The sequence below is a fragment of the Hirsutella rhossiliensis genome, assembly GCF_020360975.1.
Source record: "Hirsutella rhossiliensis strain HR02 chromosome Unknown scaffold00002, whole genome shotgun sequence".
In the NCBI taxonomy this organism is placed as follows: Eukaryota; Fungi; Ascomycota; class Sordariomycetes; order Hypocreales; family Ophiocordycipitaceae; genus Hirsutella; species Hirsutella rhossiliensis.
The window spans coordinates 4,653,371-4,673,002 of NW_025408668.1; the positions used below are offsets into that span (position 1 = coordinate 4,653,371).

At 53.9% G+C, this 19,632-nt stretch overlaps 1 protein-coding gene across 1 annotated transcript; it reads right to left on the reverse strand.

The window, feature by feature from the left end:
* Positions 1-12,852: 12,852 nt before the first annotated feature.
* Positions 12,853-14,493, reverse strand: HRG_02130 (Ribonuclease H-like protein; the record flags this gene model as incomplete). Its single annotated transcript, XM_044860601.1, has 6 exons — positions 12,853-13,376; positions 13,433-13,923; positions 13,977-14,020; positions 14,140-14,212; positions 14,264-14,333; positions 14,442-14,493. 6 exons carry the CDS (start codon positions 14,491-14,493, stop codon positions 12,853-12,855), a joined length of 1,254 nt encoding a protein of 417 aa, XP_044724234.1.
* Positions 14,494-19,632: the final 5,139 nt, after the last annotated feature.

Genomic DNA, 19,632 nt, shown 5'->3' on the forward strand with positions numbered 1-19,632 from the left:
CCTTGCCACATAGACAAGTCAAACGGCACGGTGTCTAATTCCACAAGCAATCAACAACCTTCGTCTCCGTTGATGAACATTGCCGTCAACATCCAACTTCAACTCGTTCAAGATCCGATTGACCTCGACCGCTGGGAGATGGAAGTCAGTCCCATGACCCAAAACCATCAAAGACAGTGAAAGCTTACACGAAAGGCTGTTCACATCATCCACCGTGGATGGAAAGGGGTTGATGGCTCCGCCCGTACTTAGACTCAGCAACGGCTTCAGCTGGCCGTCGCCCTGGACAACGGCGCTATTCTCCAAGGCGATGAGTTGGTTCCGATCCCTAATCCGTGTCAGCGCGAATGCATGAGTGCGCCAAGCACAGACTCACCTTGCCGCATTCTCCCGTGAAAAGACTTCCAGTGCTGACTGAAAGCGAGCAAACCCCTGTCGTTGCTCCTGCTGAATCTGGTCCAAGCGCGTCATCACACGCTCTAATGTCTCTAGGACACGACGACCTTCGTCTACCACCGGCAAGTTTCCAACCCGGGAAAACTGTTGCGACAAGGCATCAAAGCTGCGAGACACCTCGCTGAAGTCGGGATGCAGAGGAAACTGATCCATCGCGACAACGACAGAGCAACAATGCCTCTGACGCACAACGCGCCGACCCCTCCAGGTTGTTGCTCAAAAAGACGCCAAGTCACCTGACTCACTCGGAATAACAATCATCCACCTGGATGACAAGCAAGACCAAAGAACCGGCCTACCCTGGACACTCCGTAAATCGTGACGTACTCGCGTCAAATCTTTGCAGAATGTGGGATATTTCTTCTTGGAAACCCTTGAATGCTTCTTCACTCTCGTACAGAAACACTCAGTTGAGTTTTTAGCAAAAACAGGTGCGAGTCTTCCCGACGGTCGCTCTGCTTCGGGGGCGGTCCCCTTTATAGGGCTTTGTCCCCAGCCGCGTGTGTTGTATCTGTCCGGGTGTCTGCCCCGGACATGTGTGGGGGGGTATGTAAGCTGCGCATACTACCCAGTGAACCCGCCTGATGCCTCTCGCCTCATTGGCTGCTAGAACCCACTTCGCTCCTGCCTGTCGCTTTCGTGCTATGTACCTCACTCCTACCCCTTGCGGGACTTTCCGTTCCTATGGGCTGGGCCGTTGTGCCATGGCCCCCTATAAACCAAACTTAAGTAATAGGGGGCCCAAGAGTAGAAGTGACTCCCTCACTCTACTGTCTTCGCCCTCCAGTCGAAGTCCCTTTGACCTCGTTCCACTCGTGCAAAGACTCGCTCCGCTCAGACATGCTCCGTCCCGTCGCGGGCCCAGTGTGTGATTGGTTGTTGAGGGGTGTATGGTGTTCACGTGCGGGTGTGACTGAGTGACTGGGTGGAGTTGTCTGTTGTGTGTCGTTCGTCATTCAGTGTGTTGTGCTTCGTGAACGTGGATGTGCTTGTAAACGGGCTGTGTTGGTTGGAGAGTCAGTGTGGCTCACGCCCGAACCTTCGGCTCGGTCGCACCCCTTTGGGGGATTGTTTTCCATAGTCCTGCCTGGGCTTACGGGGTTGATCATACCAGGTGGATTACGCGAAGGGTTTCCTTAAACGTCTACGGAATACTTGTAAACGCATGTGTGATTATAATCCCTCGGTGTGAAGTCTATGATTCTACCATGTTCGTGGATACAGTCAATTGACCGTGCTGCCGCTATTCTGGATCGGTCTTTTCATCTACGTTAAAACGAAGCCATCGTGATATCCGAAAAGGAAAACCGTTGAACACCAACGTCATGCAAATGAATATAACGATGACCAAAGTCATCTATCAGTCTCACTCTCGCCCCGTATCTCATCCAAGAGCTTGTTCAAAAGCCCATCACAACCAAAGGTGACAGTTCCTTCCGTGGTCATGTGAAAATCCAAAAGGCAAATGCGCCTTCATCTGCTCCATACAGCATGATAGTGGCACAGCAATACAGTCCGAACCGGCCGACTCATTGTCAGCAACTGGAGGAAGTGAAGGTCCAAGCCGAGTCTGCAGCGTGCAGCAATCCTCGCGACTGAACCCTCCGGCGTTCGGGCCAGCCCACAGTAGAACCCTGTGGATGAAGAGGCCATCCTGCGCACGCTGCGCCACCGAGTAGAAAAAGTCCCTGGGACCCAGACAGTCCCTTAGAGTCTCCGAAAAAGAAGAAGCCGAGCGCTTGTGTGTTGTCACCAACAGGAGAAAAAGCCACCGCTCGCAGAAGCGCTGAATCCGTAGAGAACAACAAAACGGATGGCTGCAGCAGCATCCGCGGTCTCGTGTCCTTGCCGTGGGCAGAGAAGGGCGGGCAAAATTGTCTCGCAGGAAGCTGGCAGATCCATGCTGCCCAAAATTGACGAACCGAAGAGAGACTCTGGCCCAGGCTCCGCTCCGGGAACGTACGTACGTAGAGTTGGGAGGCCAGATCAAGGCTGCCCGGCCGCTAGGTGAAGTGAAAGGAGAAGATTTGTGTCCAGCACAAATGTAAACAATATATGGGCACCTCGGCCCCTAACTTACTCCGTAGCGCGTCTCTAGAGAGACAAAGGACGCGTTCGGGCTGGTAGACCAGTCAATCCATCTTGTCTCACGCCATTGCGGGCGACTCTGCCCAAGAGCCCAATGAAGAACCAGCGGGAAAACAATTGCACCAGGCAATATCCCACCCGTCGTTCTGCGAGCCGATTGATTTCCGCAAGGAAAATATATCAAAAGTGAACCGTCCACAGTTCTGGGTTGGGCGACCCATGGTCTTTATACTCCGTTGAAAAGGTAAAGAAGAGATTTGACGTCTCCCCGACAGTCGCTCTACTCGTGGGCGTTCTCGCCCTTTCTATGTTCCTCTCCTTCCGTATCGAGGTGATACCGTCCGGGTGTCTACCCGTCCAAGAGTGGAGTCACGCAACCACTGCGTTGGAAGCTGACCAATAGCGCGGCCACCTTCCATCCGTCAGGTACCTTCTTAGCACTCAGTCTTTCCCTTCCAGTACAAAACTGCTAGTACATCACTCTCTGCCTTTGTCAAGACATTCCGTTCCTAGTGACTGGGCCATGGAGCAGAGGCCCCCTATAAACCAAACTTAAGTAATAGGGGGCCTTTCTGACAAGTGACCTCCCGTCACACAGTCCACCCGCCCTCCAGGCGTGTACCCTTTCGTTCCACTCAAGGGCAGTTCCTCCCTCCGGTCGTCTCAACCGCTCCGTGGGCCCAGCATGTGTTTGGGGTTTGTGTGTGCAAGTTGTCGTGTTTGTGTCCGTCGCCCTTCGGTTGCTCCTCCTGTCGCGTGAAGACCGGCTTGTAAACGTGTCTACTGAATCGAAGATGGTTGAGCGTGGCTCTCCACGCCCGAACCTTCGGCTCGGTCGCACTTCTGCGGGGATTGATTCCATAGTCATGCCTGGGCCTCCGGGGTGCAAGTGAGCGGTGGTTTACTGGGAGTGTGATGTCCACGTGAGGGTTTTCCCTGTGAACGTTGTGAGGTCTACAATCTGGAAAGTGTTTATCTGTAGACTTGTAGGTGTGGACAGTCAAAGCAGTGTAAAGTCATGTGCTCATTGACACGAGAAACAAACACATGTCTACCATTCTCCGTCTAAGACTGGGTGGATTACGACCCGATTGAAGCTATCGCGATGCCTTAAAAAGAAAGAAGCTTGCTCCGGCGCGCCTACGCTACGTGACAGCCCTTACAATAGGAAAATTCAACATTCTCCACCTGGACATTTTTCATCTTCTGTAGGATCCTGTATACTTGATAGAAACGTTTTTAAACCCTCGAACAAGCACGAGCATGCATCCAGTAGCGTTCAAGAACAACTGTGCGAAGGCTCGATAAAGTAGCAGCCGAATGTCTGCCGGAGCCACTACTTAGGCCGTCTCTTCAACGCCCCACCATCGTCAGCGTATGCATCCGAAGGTTGAATAGAACACGGGTGAAAGAAAATATCTCACCTCTGCGACCTCGACAATCATCCTCCCGCCTTCAGGATCTTCACCCCAGCTGTACCTCCATCGAGTACACCCTGGAACCAGTCTCTCCACCAGGGATGTTGATTGGGTGGAACAGGACAGTCGGTCCTGTAATGCCACGTGAAGTCTTCGGTACCGTATGGCTCCCGCCGCTTGACCCAGCAAACGCAGCCCTCCGGTTTGTCTGTCTCTTCGGCCATGGTCTCCGGCATGGCGCATCGGTCGAGGGGGAACAAGGACGCCGGACGGTGTTCTCACTAGTAGAGATCGTAGTAGGACACCCTTATCACCGGGTGCTATAGAAGAGTGAGCGCGGTTCAAAGCCGCTGCAGCCGTGTCAGCAACAAGATCCAGATCTTCAGAGAACTAGGCCAGCTCACCTGGCTGTCAATCCGAAGAAAGACAAGCGTAAACTGTTAGCCTACTCGCTCATGCGGCAGTCCTACATCTGCCAACACGAACTCTCTCCAAGAAAGGTGTACACCCACGAAGGAAACTGGTCTGACGAGTCCCCCGTCACTTGCAACTAGTCGCAGACACAGCGTCAGGCTTTCCACGCCAGAAAACAAAACGTCTACTGAGACGAGAAAGTGGGAGATTTGGAAAATCCCAAGACTCACTTCACCGTTTCGCATGGAAGAACTAGAACAAGGGCTCTTCCTAGTTCCCGAGGGCCTTCTTGTAGGGCCGCTCTCGACGGCCTGACTCCACCTTGCAGAACCCAATGTCAAGGGTCCTGAGAGTTTCAACCAATAGGATTGATGCTCCAGCAGTGGCTCCACCAGCGTCCGGGTTTCTCACGTCACCCCTCCAACTGACTAAGGCGGTGAACATGGAAACTACGTAACCTGTCTCCCGACCCGCCTCTTCCTCCGGTCTGATTGGCTGCTATGACAGTGTCGCTCCCCCCGGTCTCTTCCACCTAGTACTGCAGTAAATCACGTGCGTTCAATCTGCCTAGTGACTGGGCCGTTGTGCCATGGCCCCCTATAAACCAAACTTAAGTAATAGGGGGCCTATGGGTATGAGTGACTCCGTCCCCCATACAGTTGCCCTCCCGCCGGTCGGTCACAGTGTCCTCGTTCCACTCGTTCAAAACTCCTCCGGTCGAAGGGCTCCTTCCAGTCGCGGCCCAACGGTGTAGTGTTTTGGTGGGTTGTATGACTGAGTGACTTGGTGTGTTGTGTGCTTGTGTGGGTATTCGTCACTCAGTCCGTCTCCACGTGTGTGTTTGTTCTCTGTCCGTCGCGCGCCCTTACGGACACTTGCTCCTCCTCACGGTGTACTACTCGTGTAAACGAATTCACTCGGTTGAACATCGTCAACGTGGTTCCACGTCCGAACCTACGGCTCGTCCGCACCCCTTCGGGGGATTGCCCCATAGTGATGAAGGATCCTCCGGAGGTGATCATTTGCAGTGAAGTGAATGAAGGGTATCCCTTGTAAACGGTGTGAGGCAATACTCGAGTAGGTGCTCTTGTCAACGCTTTGACGAAGACTTGTATCTCATGGTTGTGTCTACGTGTGCACCTGTGAATACCTGCATGGTGTTGTACAGGCGATAAGGAAAACGTTTCATTATGTCCCTACAATCGGAAGCGACCTTCCAGTGGGTTGAGGCGCAAGAACGGACCGCCTCCCCAAGCAAGTGGTTCCCTAGTTTGTCACGCAAAGGACGATGCCCGATCTCTGTCTTACCTGGCCTCCGAATATTGTCGACGAGAATTGACAGAGTCTTACAATGGTACACAGCACAACAACTCAAGCGGAAAGCATTCCCATCACTTTCCCCGAGGAAACTGACCGGACCTTCTCCGGTCACGAGATCATAGAGCCTCTGGAAGTGCGCGCTGCTAAACCCATTTCCACCAAATGTGTTGTTTGCCTTCAACAAAAGGCAGTAGTGGAAGAAGTCTTCCTCCATCTCGAACCAAGAGCCCCAGACGCCGACATGCAAGTCGTCGAGCACGTCTTCTAGCCTGTTACTCACAGAGCGAGAGGAAACTGCGTTTCAGAGGTCCACCCAAGCAGATCCAGTTTCGACACCATGACTGCTCACGCAGAGGTGTGCAGGCGGAATGCGGACACCAAGGGTGACAAACACAAGACCACTCGAGCTTCTCAGCTGTTCGGAGAGCAACGCCGCTGGCTACATTTCCCGGCGAAGACTGACGATCCGCCCGCAGTTTCGAGGCTGCCAAGGGTCTTCCCATACCGACTCCCTAGAGGAAAGAAGCAAGATATGCTTCAGCGAGGCGCATTCTCGTCGACCGCTCCGTCTCTTTCTTCGCTTTCCAAGCAAGCGATGCCCGGGCAGAAGACAAAGGGTAAACCGACCGCAGGTCAAAGTAGTCTAGCCTAACTGGCTCGGATGCGAAGTGTCGCACGACAGGCTTCTGTCTTCCAGTTATCGTTCCAATAAAAACACTTCTCGTGATGTGTCGGGGAAAACTGGCGCCTGTCCAAGGCTGATTAACCCTGCCTGGTGATGAAGACAATACAAGGAGTTCAATCCATTGGATTCAAAGACTAGCAGTCTGTCGTCTGTCGCCTCGCTCCATAAGTCAACCAACCTCACCTCGTTCCCGTTGCACAGGATCACCTGCCGGGTGAATAAGCAGAGAAGAAAAAGAGGAAGAAGGATTCTGCCTGAATCGAGAGTGGGCGACCACGCGGTCTTATACCTTCCAGTGTCTGTAGTTGTCCGGGCCCTGCGCCCGTCCAGATGTGGAGTGTCTAAGTAAGCTAAAGCAAACAGACAAGTAGCGCGGCACCCGCCCTCCGGCGAGTACCTTCTTAGCACTCAGCCTCTTCCTTCCCGTGCGAGACTGCTAGTACTACACTCTGATGCTCGAGTGTCTAGAGCTGGGCCGTTGTGCCATGGCCCCCTATAAACCAAACTTAAGCATATAGGGGGCCCGGGGGTAGAAGGGACTCCGCCCTTCCTCCTGTCCCTCGCCTCCTGCTCGGTACTGGTGACCTTGTTCCACTCGCTCAAACCTCCATCCTGTCGGTTTTTCTCGCTCCGCTCAGTCACCTCTCTGGTCGGGGTGGCCCAACGGGTAGTGTTTGGGTGTGGGTTGTATGGGAGTGGTACTTTGTTGAAGTGTGTTGGATGGCCAGTTTCGGTACAAGAGTACCTTTCGCGCCGTGACTCCCTCTCAGTCATACAGAGTCGCCTCCTGCTCCAACAGGTACACTCCTTCCAGTCGCTGCGACGGCCGTAGAACGTATCTTGTGTGGGTTTGTCTGGATTGTTTGTTCTTGTGGGGTGTTCTGTGTGTTGTCCGTCGCCCTTCGGTTGCTCCTCTCGACCGGGTACTACTTCCTTGTGAACGGCTTACTGAATCGAAGATGTTCAGTGTGGCTCTTCACAGCCAGTCCTACGGCCTGCCTGCACCCCTTTGGGGATTGTTTCGTAGTGATGGAATGGTCCTCCGGAGGTGATCATTGAGAGTGGTCTCTTGTAAACGGGGTTACTTAGGTGACTGGGCGGTTCACTTGTAAACGTATTGGGAATACTTGTAAACGATTTGGGTACACCAGGTGGGCGGTGTCCTTGTCTACGTGCTGGGGTACATGTTCCACTACTCTACTTGTCCACAGGTGATGAAGGCATCGTGTCATCCCGATGGCCCTGTACGACTACTTTCCCTCGCTGCTGCTCCAGGGACGTGACAAAGTCTCCGACAATCACTCAACAAACGACTACGCTGTGCAGCCCAAGACTCGCGATGGGCGAGAGGGACCACCTCAAAAGAGGCGGATTCCACCTTCCGCAGCACCGGACATAGCCGGCCGCCCCTGCTACGGGGACAGCCCAAGCTTTTTTCCACCACCCGCTCCAGTGCCGGGTGGGACCAAGGGCCGATCAGAGGACGGCGCATGTCAAGCAGAAACACGATGCAGCACGTGTTACTCTCCTTCGTGCGGGCCGGGCCCAACTCATCTGTGTCCTCCGGGATGCCTTGTCGACCAAGGTGATGTGGGCGCGAGAACCAAATCTCGGCGCTTACCGTGAGTCTCCCTTCGAGAGACTGCCAGCACCGATCCCTCCCGGTCTCATTTCCAAAGAGAAGACGGACTGCCAGCGTAGAGCCCCCGGCATGTGCAGAAGCCATGTCGTCCACAAGACGAAAAGCAACCGATGCAGAATCCGCGAGCTCCCCCAGCGCGGAATACAAGGACGCTCCCGCGTCAGGCACAGATCCACTTGCCTCCTCACCGTCGCTCATCCTCCCGGGACTGTAATACTCCTGTATTGTGCTGCTGGAATCCGATCCAGAGTCACTCTCGTACTGCACAAGACGACGCCCCGCGTCCTTTTCCTCGCCATGATGCATCATGTCAACCTTGCTGGGTTGTCGGCTGTCGCCCGGTCCGATGTGCACTTGCACTGAGCTGTCCCACCTCTGTAAACGAGTGCGGGAGAGTCACCTCTCCCTTGTCCTTTCACTCCGTGTGTCTTACTAGACCTTTGCCTCAGCAGTTCCTCCGGAGACAATACCACTTCTCAAGGAGTGAAGAAAGAGGAAGAGAACCATCTCCGGTTCCAGTCTGAAAGTGGGCGAAGTCCTCTTCTTATACCTCTGGTCTACTGTAAGTGTCCGGGTTCTAACCTGTCCGTAAGTGGATCCGATCAAGCAACCACTACGTTGGAAGCTGACGAATAGAAACGCGGCTCATCCCTCCCGTCTGATTGCCTCTTATGACTCAGTATCTCCCCTCCAGTCCAACACTGCTAGGACCACAGTCAATCACGTGCGTTCATGCTGTCTATGGGCTGGGCCGTTGTGCCATGGCCCCCTATAAACCAAACTTAAGTAATAGGGGGCCTGGGTGTCCGAGTGACTCCGTCCCTCTCACAATCCTCGCCTCCAGCTGCGGTACCTTGACTCCCTCCAGTCGTGCAAAGACTCGCTCCGCTCAGACATGCTCCGTCCCGTCGCGGCCCAGTGTGTGATTGGTTGTTGAGGGTTGTATGGTGTTCACGTGCGCGGTGTGACTGAGTGACTGGGTGGAGTTGTCTGTTGTGTGTCGTTCGTCATTCAGTGTGTTGTGCTTCGTGAACGTGGATGTGCTTGTAAACGGGCTGTGTTGGTTGAGAGAGTCAGTGTGGCTCACGCCCGAACCTTCGGCTCGGTCGCACCCCTTGGGGGATTGTTTCCATAGTCCTGCCTGGACTTACGGGGTTGATCATACCAGGTGGATTACGCGAAGGGTTTCCTTGTAAACGTCTACGGAATACTTGTAAACGCATGTGTGATTATAATCCTCGGTGTGAAGTCTATGATTCTACCATGTTCGTGGATACAGTCAATTGACCGTGCTGCCGCTATTCTGGATCGGTCTTTTCATCTACGTTAAAACGAAGCCATCGTGATATCCGAAAAGGAAAACCGTTGAACACCAACGTCATGCAAAATGAATATAACGATGACCAAAGTCATCTATCAGTCTCACTCGCCCCGTATCTCATCCAAGAGCTTGTTCAAAAGCCCATCACAACCAAAGGTGACAGTTCCTTCCGTGGTCATGTGAAAAATCCAAAAGGCAAATGCGCCTTCATCTGCTCCATACAGCATGATAGTGGCACAGCAATACAGTCCGAACCGGCCGACTCATTGTCAGCAACTGGAGGAAGTGAAGGTCCGCCGAGTCTGCAGCGTGCAGCAATCCTCGCGACTGAACCTCCGGCGTTCGGGCCAGCCCACAGTAGAACCCTGTGGATGAAGAGGCCATCCTGCGCACGCTGCGCCACCGAGTAGAAAGTCCCTGGGACCCAGACAGTCCCTTAGAGTCTCCGAAAAGAAGAAGCCGAGCGCTTGTGTGTTGTCACCAACAGGAGAAAAGCCACCGCTCGCAGAAGCGCTGAATCCGTAGAGAACAACAAAACGGATGGCTGCAGCAGCATCCGCGGTCTCGTGCCGCCGTGGGCAGAGAAGGGCGGGCAAAATTGTCTCGCAGGAAGCTGGCAGATCCATGCTGCCCAAAATTGACGAACCGAAGAGAGACTCTGGCCCAGGCTCCGCTCCGGGAACGTACGTACGTAGAGTTGGGAGGCCAGATCAAGGCTGCCCGGCCGCTAGGTGAAGTGAAAGGAGAAGATTTGTGTCCAGCACAAATGTAAACAATATATGGGCACCTCGGCCCCTAACTTACTCCGTAGCGCGTCTCTAGAGAGACAAAGGACGCGTTCGGGCTGGTAGACCAGTCAATCCATCTTGTCTCACGCCATTGCGGGCGACTCTGCCCAAGAGCCCAATGAAGAACCAGCGGGAAAACAATTGCACCAGGCAATATCCCACTCCGTCGTTCTGCGAGCCGATTGATTTCGCAAGGAAAATATATCAAAAGTGAACCGTCCACAGTTCTGGGTTGGGCGACCCATGGTCTTTATACTCCGTTGAAAAGGTAAAGAAGAGATTTGACGTCTCCCCGACAGTCGCTCTACTCGTGGGCGTTCTCGCCCTTTCTATGTTCCTCCTTCCGTATCGAGGTGATACCGTCCGGGTGTCTACCCCGTCCAAGAGTGGAGTCACGCAACCACTGCGTTGGAAGCTGGACCAATAGCGCGGCCACCTTCCATCCGTCAGGTACCTTCTTAGCACTCAGTCTTTCCCTTCCAGTACAAAACTGCTAGTACATCACTCTCTGCCTTTGTCAAGACATTCCGTTCCTAGTGACTGGGCCATGGAGCAGAGGCCCCCTATAAACCAAACTTAAGTAATAGGGGGCCCAAGAGTATGAGTGACTCCCTCACTCTACTGTCTTCTCCCGCCAGTCGAAGTCCCTTTGACCTCGTTCCACTCGTCCAAAACCTCCATCCTGTCGGTGTTCTCGCCTCCGGCTCAGACAAAGCTCCTTCCAGTCGCGGGCCCAACGGGTTGTGTTTGGGTGTGAACTGTACTGGAGTGGTACTTTGGTTGTTCTGGTGCGTGTGTGCTGTGTTGGGAGTCCGTCGTGCGCCCTTTCGGACGCTCACTCCTCCTGTGGCGTATCTACTGGCTTGTAAACGTCGTACTCAGTCGAATATCGTGAGCGTGGCTCCTCACAGCCAGTCCTACGGCCTGTCCGCACCCTCTTCGAGGGGTTGATTCCATAGTCATGAAGGGATTGGAGATTCAGGGTGGTAGCCGGGGCAATGACTACAATTTGTAAACGCGAATGGACCCTGCGGGGTTTATCCTCATTGTGTAGTGCTTGGAATATGTGTTATTGTAAACAGGGACGGACATCTTACGAATCTATCGAATCGAACGCCAAGACTTGGCGTTCGAATCGAATAGGGCCTCTGCAGATTCGCATCGAATCGAACATGGCTCCAGCAGATTCGCATCGAATCGAATGCGTGAAAATTGTTGCCCCTTCGATTCGACCTCGAATCGAATGTGTCCCCAGTAGATTCGCATCGAATCGAACGCGTGAAATTTCTGCCCGTTTGATTCGACTCGAATCGAACGCGTGTCCCGTAGATTCGATACCTATCGAATGTTAGGTTCGATCGAATTCGATACGAATTCGATCGAACGTAGGACTTCAGCAGAGATTGGGGTACCAAACGTGCGTTTCACCGACATCATACATGTCTTTGTCACCATCACGAGGACTCCTACATCCTCGATTTAAGAAGTGCCAAGGTGTAAAGACATCATGGCTGCAGCAGATGAGACGTCGAAAGCACGGTCAATTGCTGTCTTGTCAAGCTGATTAAATGTCACCCGCCCCTTCAGCGACGCAAGAGCATCAATCCATTGATCCTCGTTGAGGCTAAACAGCGGCAGTGAAGGCCTGTAGATCCCAGCTTTACTCCACGATCGAATGCATTGAGCCATCGCTACGATCTCCCTCCGCAGCCGGCTTCTCAATGGTGCCGTCATACGTCCTGCGCTGCTAAACGTCCTCTCGCTTTCCGCGGACGTCGATGGAATCGTAAGCATGTCTACTGCCATCAGAGACAGTCGCGGATATCGGCTCCGGTTGATCTTCCACCAGTCAATCGGTCTGCTTCTGTAGTGGCGGCTGTTGACGACGTCCTCGGCACAATATCGAGCATATTTGTCATCACCAGTCGCTCCCGCCGTAGACGGTTTCGTCTTTCGGTTGCTTTTGCGGGCACCTGATGCTCCGAACGAGCCCTGGTTGAATGGCGGCGCAGCTACAGTCCTAGCAAGTCTCCGCTCAATGTAATCCATGGAGGCCTCATCAGACGTAGCGAGGATCTCGTTGTCAACGTCGCGCTCCCTATACTTCTCCCAGATCTCCAAGAGCTTTGCTTCGTATTCCAACCGCCAACTCTTCGTCTTCCGAGAGGGTACTCGAGACCACAGTTGATCGAGAAGGCGCCACTTTTTCGCAGGATTGAAGACAACAGCCCCGACATATGCAGCGCTAGTCAGACGGCTGTAATATTTATGCAGCTTCTTCCATCCGAGCTTGATATAGACCTTGAGCAACCTGCGGGTCCTGCTATCGAGCCCGTCATAAATGGCTACTTCGACGTCCTTCTTCTCCTAGTCACTGGATCCTCAACCTCTTCGAAGATTGTGCCTTCGATAGCACTTTCGAGGTGGTCAAGCAAAATCTCAAAGACGGGGAAGTATTCATCGAAACTGCCACATGTGGACCTACCGCCGGGAACACCACTGCCCTGAAGTTGCTTGGTGGAAATCTCGAACGGCTTCAGAAGCTTGACAAGTACCTCGATAACTTTCCAGTCGTACGCACTTAAGCGGTACTGCAGAACTGCCTGCTTCGTTCTGTCACAGAGGCCTCCGTTTCCCACCGGTTCTGAACGTCATTGAGGAAGGTATTGAGCGCCGGGCGGAGTCGAAGAGCCCGTTCCATCATACGCATGTCCAAGGTTCTACCGGGTGGCATTGTTGAAGGCCCAGTGAAGTGTTGTTCCGTGGCCGGATTCCTTACGTTGAGACTGAAGAAAATGTTCGTACAGCTGTGTGTTTCGCAGCTGAAGACCGATGTTATGAAGCATTCCGGGGGCGCCGTTCTGACTGTACTCCCTGAAGCTGGCAGCATTGATCTCGTCCGGAGCCGGGTGAGACGATGTGAGGTCCTCTTCTGGGATGTCAACGGCAGTGTTTGCTCCTGGGTCTTCGTCCGTACCGTCCTTCATCTCTCCATTTAGGGCCTCGTCGATAGCTTGATCAACTTGCTCCTCCTCGTCATCTAGATCGTCCCCATCGGCAGCAACAATTGCAGCAAAATTCTCTTGCTTCGAACCGTACAGCATTGCCCGCACACAGAGGTTGAGGATATGTGCAGCGCAGCGGATCCGTCGCTCTTCGGGTGAGAAGCCGTGCTCAAAGGCAAGGTCTTCCATGCAGGTGTCATTGTTGGCAGCATTGTCCAGCGTGAAGTAGCCGACCGTGTCTGGGTTGTTGACTTGCCAGAATGCCAGTGTATCGGCGACCTCATCGGCAAGCGACGCACCGTTGTGTTTGCCGAGAGAGGTCGCAGCCCAAGGAGGATGCGGTGTTGGGCAAAGTCGTGATCAATGAATTGAGCATTGATGCCCAGAAATGCGGTGTAGGACTTGGATGACCAGCCGTCGAAGGAGAAGTGAACCTGTGATCGAGCGGTGCGAAGTACTTCCGTTACGGGCCCGACGGCACCTCTGTATTCAGATTCGAGCATGCGAAGTAGCGTCTTCCCAGAGGGTATATGGGTCGCATCAAGGAGCAGATTGCCGTAGAGAAGGAGCCGTTGGAACCTCTCGGTGTTGACGATATCGAATGGCAGATTATGGTACGTGATCCAGTCGAGTAGGAGCACCCGGAGCCCCTTGCTGTTGAATCTTCCACGCAGCTTGCTGACAAGGAACTGGTCGTGCGGATTATTGAAGTCGGCACCAATGAAGTGGGTGATGGGCCGGCCATCTAGAGATGAGGCTCGCACGCCTCCGGCAACGTCGTGGGGCCTGCCAAGTGAACACTCATGTTGCTGGTATATCTCCGAACGGCACACACTTACCAGAATTCCGTGGGCGTTACGAAGGTGCTTCTTGGTAGCGGCTCCTGTTGAGCAGACGAAGCAGAAGTCTGACTTCTTCTTGAAGCCTCGGGCGAAGCAATCCGCGCAGATCCACTTCAGCCTGTTGCCCTGGCGCGAGGTGGACCGGTCCTCAACACGATACCCGTATTGCTGCCACCACGCCCTCGTATCCTGGCCGCCAGTATAGCGCTCGAATCCAGGCCATTTCGCCCACTCTTGGCGGCCCCAGAGCGTCCAATCTACTTGTATAAAGTCGACAGCAGTACCGCGAGGACGAGGTGATGGAGTCGTCGGCAACGAGGTTCCTTGGGATGATGCGGGTGGTAAAGACGAGTACTCACACGCCCAATCAGATCTGACCGGTTCGACGGGGAAGGGCTTGACAGTGGTTCGGATGACATCGTAACGTTGGTTCGATCGTGCGAATTGAGCGAGCGGGCCGACAAATGAAGGTAGAAGTTATCGAGGCTTCGCCGGCGCTCAACTCATGCCACATCGTGGCAGCGAAGCTCGGCGAAGCAGGCATAACGCGTCCCACGCGCGTGTAGACGCGGGAAGGGGAAAAAGAAAGGAAAAGAAGAAAACTGTCGGGGCGCAATCTCCGTTGCATTGGCTAAAGTGGTCTGGACGAGTGAAAAGAGCTTCCGTCACCAATGCACAACGACGATGGACCGTGGGGTGCTGCGAAGATCCTGGCCTCCGGCATTGATGCTTGCTTGACTGGCTTCCGAAGCGTCAGGCACGGCATCTCCGCCCGTGCTTGCAGCCAGTTAAATCGAAGGCGCCATAAGACCCCGGCTACCTTGTCTGATAGATCCCCTGTTCATCAGCGTTTCCAGTGCCCCCATTGGCTTGCGTCCTAGTGCACAGATCATCGTGGCGTGTGACGAGTCGTTTCTTTGGCTCTGGTCCCCTTCTCGTGCCATTCTCGTCTCGTATCTGAATCGGCCTTGAGCTCGTTTGAGGTAGTCAGAGCTTTGAGTGCAGCTGGGGGAGTGTTCTGAAGTCGCTTGTACATCGGCCTAGAGGCTGGTTGGGTTTGGGCAGAAGTTACTGTGACAAAAGGCGATGAATATTTTGAGAACATTTGGGAGGGCCTGTAGGAGACGGTCAAAGTTGTAGCACAAATGAGATTCCAACGTCGAAATGTTATTATAGCTGTGGTAATTGAGGTGCTGATATACAAGTTCTGCGGGAGAGATACTCTAAATGTGTCGGTTTCTTGTTTGCAGCCGTCGAAATACAGAGAGGATGGGCACGTATAGTAAACTCAACGTCGGAACCGGGTGCCCGCAACCTACCCTATACCCTGGTCAGACAATCGAAATCTTATCTTATCTCTGGCGCCTATGGCATCAATCCCACCTGATGACCGAGATTTCGTTCCAACATACCGCACGTATGCAACGTCGCCATAGAGCTTATGATAGCCGTACACTGTAGAGCTTCGTCGTGATCTTATAGAGCAGCCATCAATGGGTTTCCGCAGAGCATGTTTGCTGGAGTTTCAAGATACTAATTATGTCACGTATTTATGGGGGGTTTGGCTGTACATACCAACATGTCTTAACGCCTTGACCTGGTTTGGGTCGATAGACGCTAAATCACGCTTGGTTGCGTCAGCCACCAACAGGGCTGACTGACGCGTCTGAGAAGACGCGCTTAAAGGTTCCCGCGGTGATTTCCGCGAACCGCGTCACTCATTCGATCGAATCGATCGAATCCGGTCGAACGCCTGGGAGCCGTTCGATTCGATGGCGACCAAAATGTGACCCTGTTCGATTCGTCTGTCGAATGAAAACGCCACGTTCGATTCGATGCTGTCGAATGTCGAATGAGGTACACCGCGTTCGATTCGATGCGAATCGAATGGGACCATGACAGATTCGACATCGAATCGAACGCCAAGAAATTCGATTCGATATTCGTAAGACTTGGCATCGAATGAATCTATCGATTCGATTCCCGTTCGTAAGATGTCCATCCCTGATTGTAAACATATAAGGACTACTTGTAAACGAGTTCAGTCTACGATGTTTGTGGATTGCGTTCTGTGGCCTGGGCGGTGCGTGCCTCTTCTCAGGGCTTGTGCATCCCGTCTGGTGTCTGTTCCTTGGTGAACGTAGTCACCCTGTCTGTACTGCTACTTCCGTATCACATGTTCTGCCCGCTAGTCCCTTCGCTTTGTGTGATTTCGTGGGTTGCCGTGACGCCCCCCTGTGGTCGCTACTACTTGCGCCTGGCCCGTTGTGATGTCTACCTTCCCTGACCCTTTCCGGTAGTGGCTGTCGGGCGACGCTGCTGCGTGAGTGAGGCGTGTGCAATCAGGGAGAGTCCTTGCCCTGTTGAAGGGACAGTATCACGACTACAGTCTACGTGCCACATGAGGCTGCCGTGATTACCCTTTCAGGAAGGCGGGGCTGCCCCCTGGGAGTGCCTACCTATGTCTCCCGACACTTCCAATCTTGCTCCTCGCGTCATTGCTTGTCAAGATTGTGTCTGACCTGCGCTTCTAAGCAAGAGGTCCCCTAGCTCGCTTCACTCATCAGAGAACTGAGCAGCCAGTCTGATCATGTCGTCCCCAAAGACCCGAGGCATAGAGGTCTTCTTGGGTGAAACGCCCGCCAGGGCTGTTGAACGCAGTGTATCTTCTCCTCACGGGAACAAGCGGCAGCGCGTGGACCAGTCCGTCGATACCAGATGCGGATACCAACCGAGTTCCTCACCCGGGAACAGAACGAATCGGAGCCCGTCCAGGGCGGAGAGAGAGTGCCGTGGACAAGTCAGTCCACTCGTGGCGTTTCCTGTTGCGCCGTAGGCGCCATGTCCTTCCAGTCTGTGTGTCCTCCGTCCACTTCTTCTTGAAGACTGATCTCCTGGGTGTCAGTTTATTCCTCCCGTCACTCACTGTGTTTCTTTGCTCCTCTTGAGCTTCTGTCTGTCAGTTCGTCCCCTCACTTCCATCTCTGTTCCTCCCATCCACCGTTCGTCGTGTCTCCACCAGCATCTCTCGTGCTCTCTGCGTGGGGTATGTGGCGCAGCCACCATGCAATCTCCCGATAGTCAATACTTTCCTCCGGATGTCCGTCTCGTCCCCTCTTCAATGGAATGAAGAGTAAGAAGAAGAGAACACTTCTAGGTTCTGGTGTGTGTGGGAGGGGGGCACCCCCCTCATATACCTTCCAGTGACTGTAGTTGTCCGGGTTCTGCCCCGGTCAGATGTGGAGTTAGTGAAACTGCGTAACCTAACCAATGAGCGCGGCGGGTATCCTCCGTCCCCCTGCCTCTTAGTACCACCTGCATCCGTTCCCCTCCTTCCGGTCTAAAAACTGCAGTAAATCACGTGCGTTCAATCTGCCTAGTGACTGGGCCGTTGTGCCATGGCCCCCTATAAACCAAACTTAAGTAATAGGGGCCTGGGTGTCCGAGTGACTCCGTCCCTCTCACTGACTTCGCCCTCCAGGCTCGTACCATTGACTCCGTCAAAGGGCTCCTCCGGTCATCCAACTCGCCCGCTCAGACAAAACTCCTCCGGTCGTGGCCCAACGGGTTGTGTTTGGATGTAGCTGTCCCGTCTGTCTACGCGCAAGAGTAACTTCCGTGTCCTTTGTGTTTGGGTCTCGTCCCTTGCTCCTTTCGGTCGCGGTCCTCCGTCCCGTGACTGTGCATGTGTTCTTGTAAATGTGTTACACAATCGAAGTCTCGTGAGCGTGGTTTCACACCCAGTCCTGCGGCCTGTGTGCACTTCTGCGGGGTTGCCTCCATAGTCATGAGTGGATTGTAGATGTGGGGTGGTAGCCGGGGCAATGAAGCTTTCTTGTAAACGGTTCAGGGTTCTCGAATGAAGTCTACGATCTGTTTGGGTCTCGAAGATGATTGAAAGCGACTAAAGGAGTGTGCAGTCCTCGGTGAAGGGTCGCGTCTATATCATGCTCTCATGCTTTTCGATAGCCGAGTGGGCCAAAGTACGTTCAGACTGCGACCTCCACGAAAACAATGTGTACGAGAAAGTTCATATTTACTAATTGGTACCCTTACCTGCAAAATGCTCGTCCGCAAAACCCTTCCCACGCCAACGATCCACCGTTTCGGGGTCGAGATCAGGGACTGTCTTGACGCCAACCACGTGTCCCTTTCTCCTTCCGAGACGAGCTCAATCACAGCGACGTACGCGCTGTTCCAACATGGACAATAGTACCCCTTGCCTTTCGATCCTCGGGCTCTGGAGCATCTCTCCTGTTCGTCGGTCGCCGCCTGACAGTAACCTAAATAATGCTGCACCGCATAAATGACTTCTCGCGTCTGCATGGGGCCGACGAGAGGCGAGGCGGGATCAAAGAGTAGAACCATGGAGCAGTCCCGGCTCCTTCCCAGAGGAGTCATCAGACAACTTGATCCAGACGTCCGCCGTCACCGCCAGAGAGTCCTGCAACTCCTTCCGGCACAAATCCATCGCCACGAGGTCTCGGAATGTAAAGTAAACAGCCACGGCAACGACATTGCCTGCGGCTAAGAGGGGGGGGAGCGGTTTCCAAAGCGTCCTTTCCGACTGCTCAAGGTGAAGTGTCTGGCTCCCCGGCAGCTTGTTAGCAAGCCAGACGAGATGTTCGACCAAACGACCTGCTCCGTGACTCTTGGGCACGAAGCGATTGCCCCAAAGCAAATCGTCCCGCTTCTGTTCCTCAGACTTGATGGCGCTCCTGCTGGTATGTCGCCATGACCAGCGTATATAGTTGTGTCTCTCGACACGGAGGTACTGTCCCTGGTGTAACAGGGGATGGAATCTTACCCACTCCGCAAGTCGTACTCGAGGCGATACTCCCGGAGATCTGAGCGGAACCCGCCGGGTTGTGAGTGAAAGGGCCGCTGTCTAGCTTTTCCAGAATGGCTACTCCTTGCTGCGTAGGACAGGCAGACTAGGGCTGCCCGCTTGCATCCAAGCAGATTCAAATGAAGAGAAGCGCTGCTGGTGTCTCCTCCAGAAGAAGTAGAAAGAAGAGAGAGACGATCTCTGAGATCTGTTTCGAGGGGGACGGGACAGCCTCCTCTATATACTCCGTCTGCCGTCTTCCCGACCGGTGCTCTCCACCTCTGTCCGGGGACCCTCCCACTTTTCCCCACCAGCCAAGGCAGTTGGGTGGGTGTGTGAAGCGATGCAACCCACACTCTGTGGCCGACCTCCTCCCGCCGGTCTGATTGGTCGTTAGGACTAGGTCACTTTCCCGCCTGTCAAGGACCTCTAGTACTTCATTCCTGCCCGTGCGGTCATCCATTCTCTAGTGACTGGGCCATGGAGCAGAGGCCCCCTATAAACCAAACTTAAGTAATAGGGGGCCTGGCAGTCAAAGCGACCTCCCGTCTCTTTGTGTCCACTCCTTCCTGTCGTGTACTGGTGACTTCCCTCCGGTCGTCAACTCGCCTCCGGCTCAGACAGGTACTCGCTCCGCTCGTGGCCCAACGGGTAGTTTATGGGCGTGGGTTGTATGACTGAGTGACTGGGTGAAGTGGTTTGCGTGGAGTGGTGTGTTTGTCACTCAGTCTCTAGTAAGTGACTGTTCAGCGGGTAAGTGGTGTTGTGAGTCCGTCGCGTGCCTTTCAGACACTTGCTCCTCTCTGGAGTCGACTCTCTGTGAAC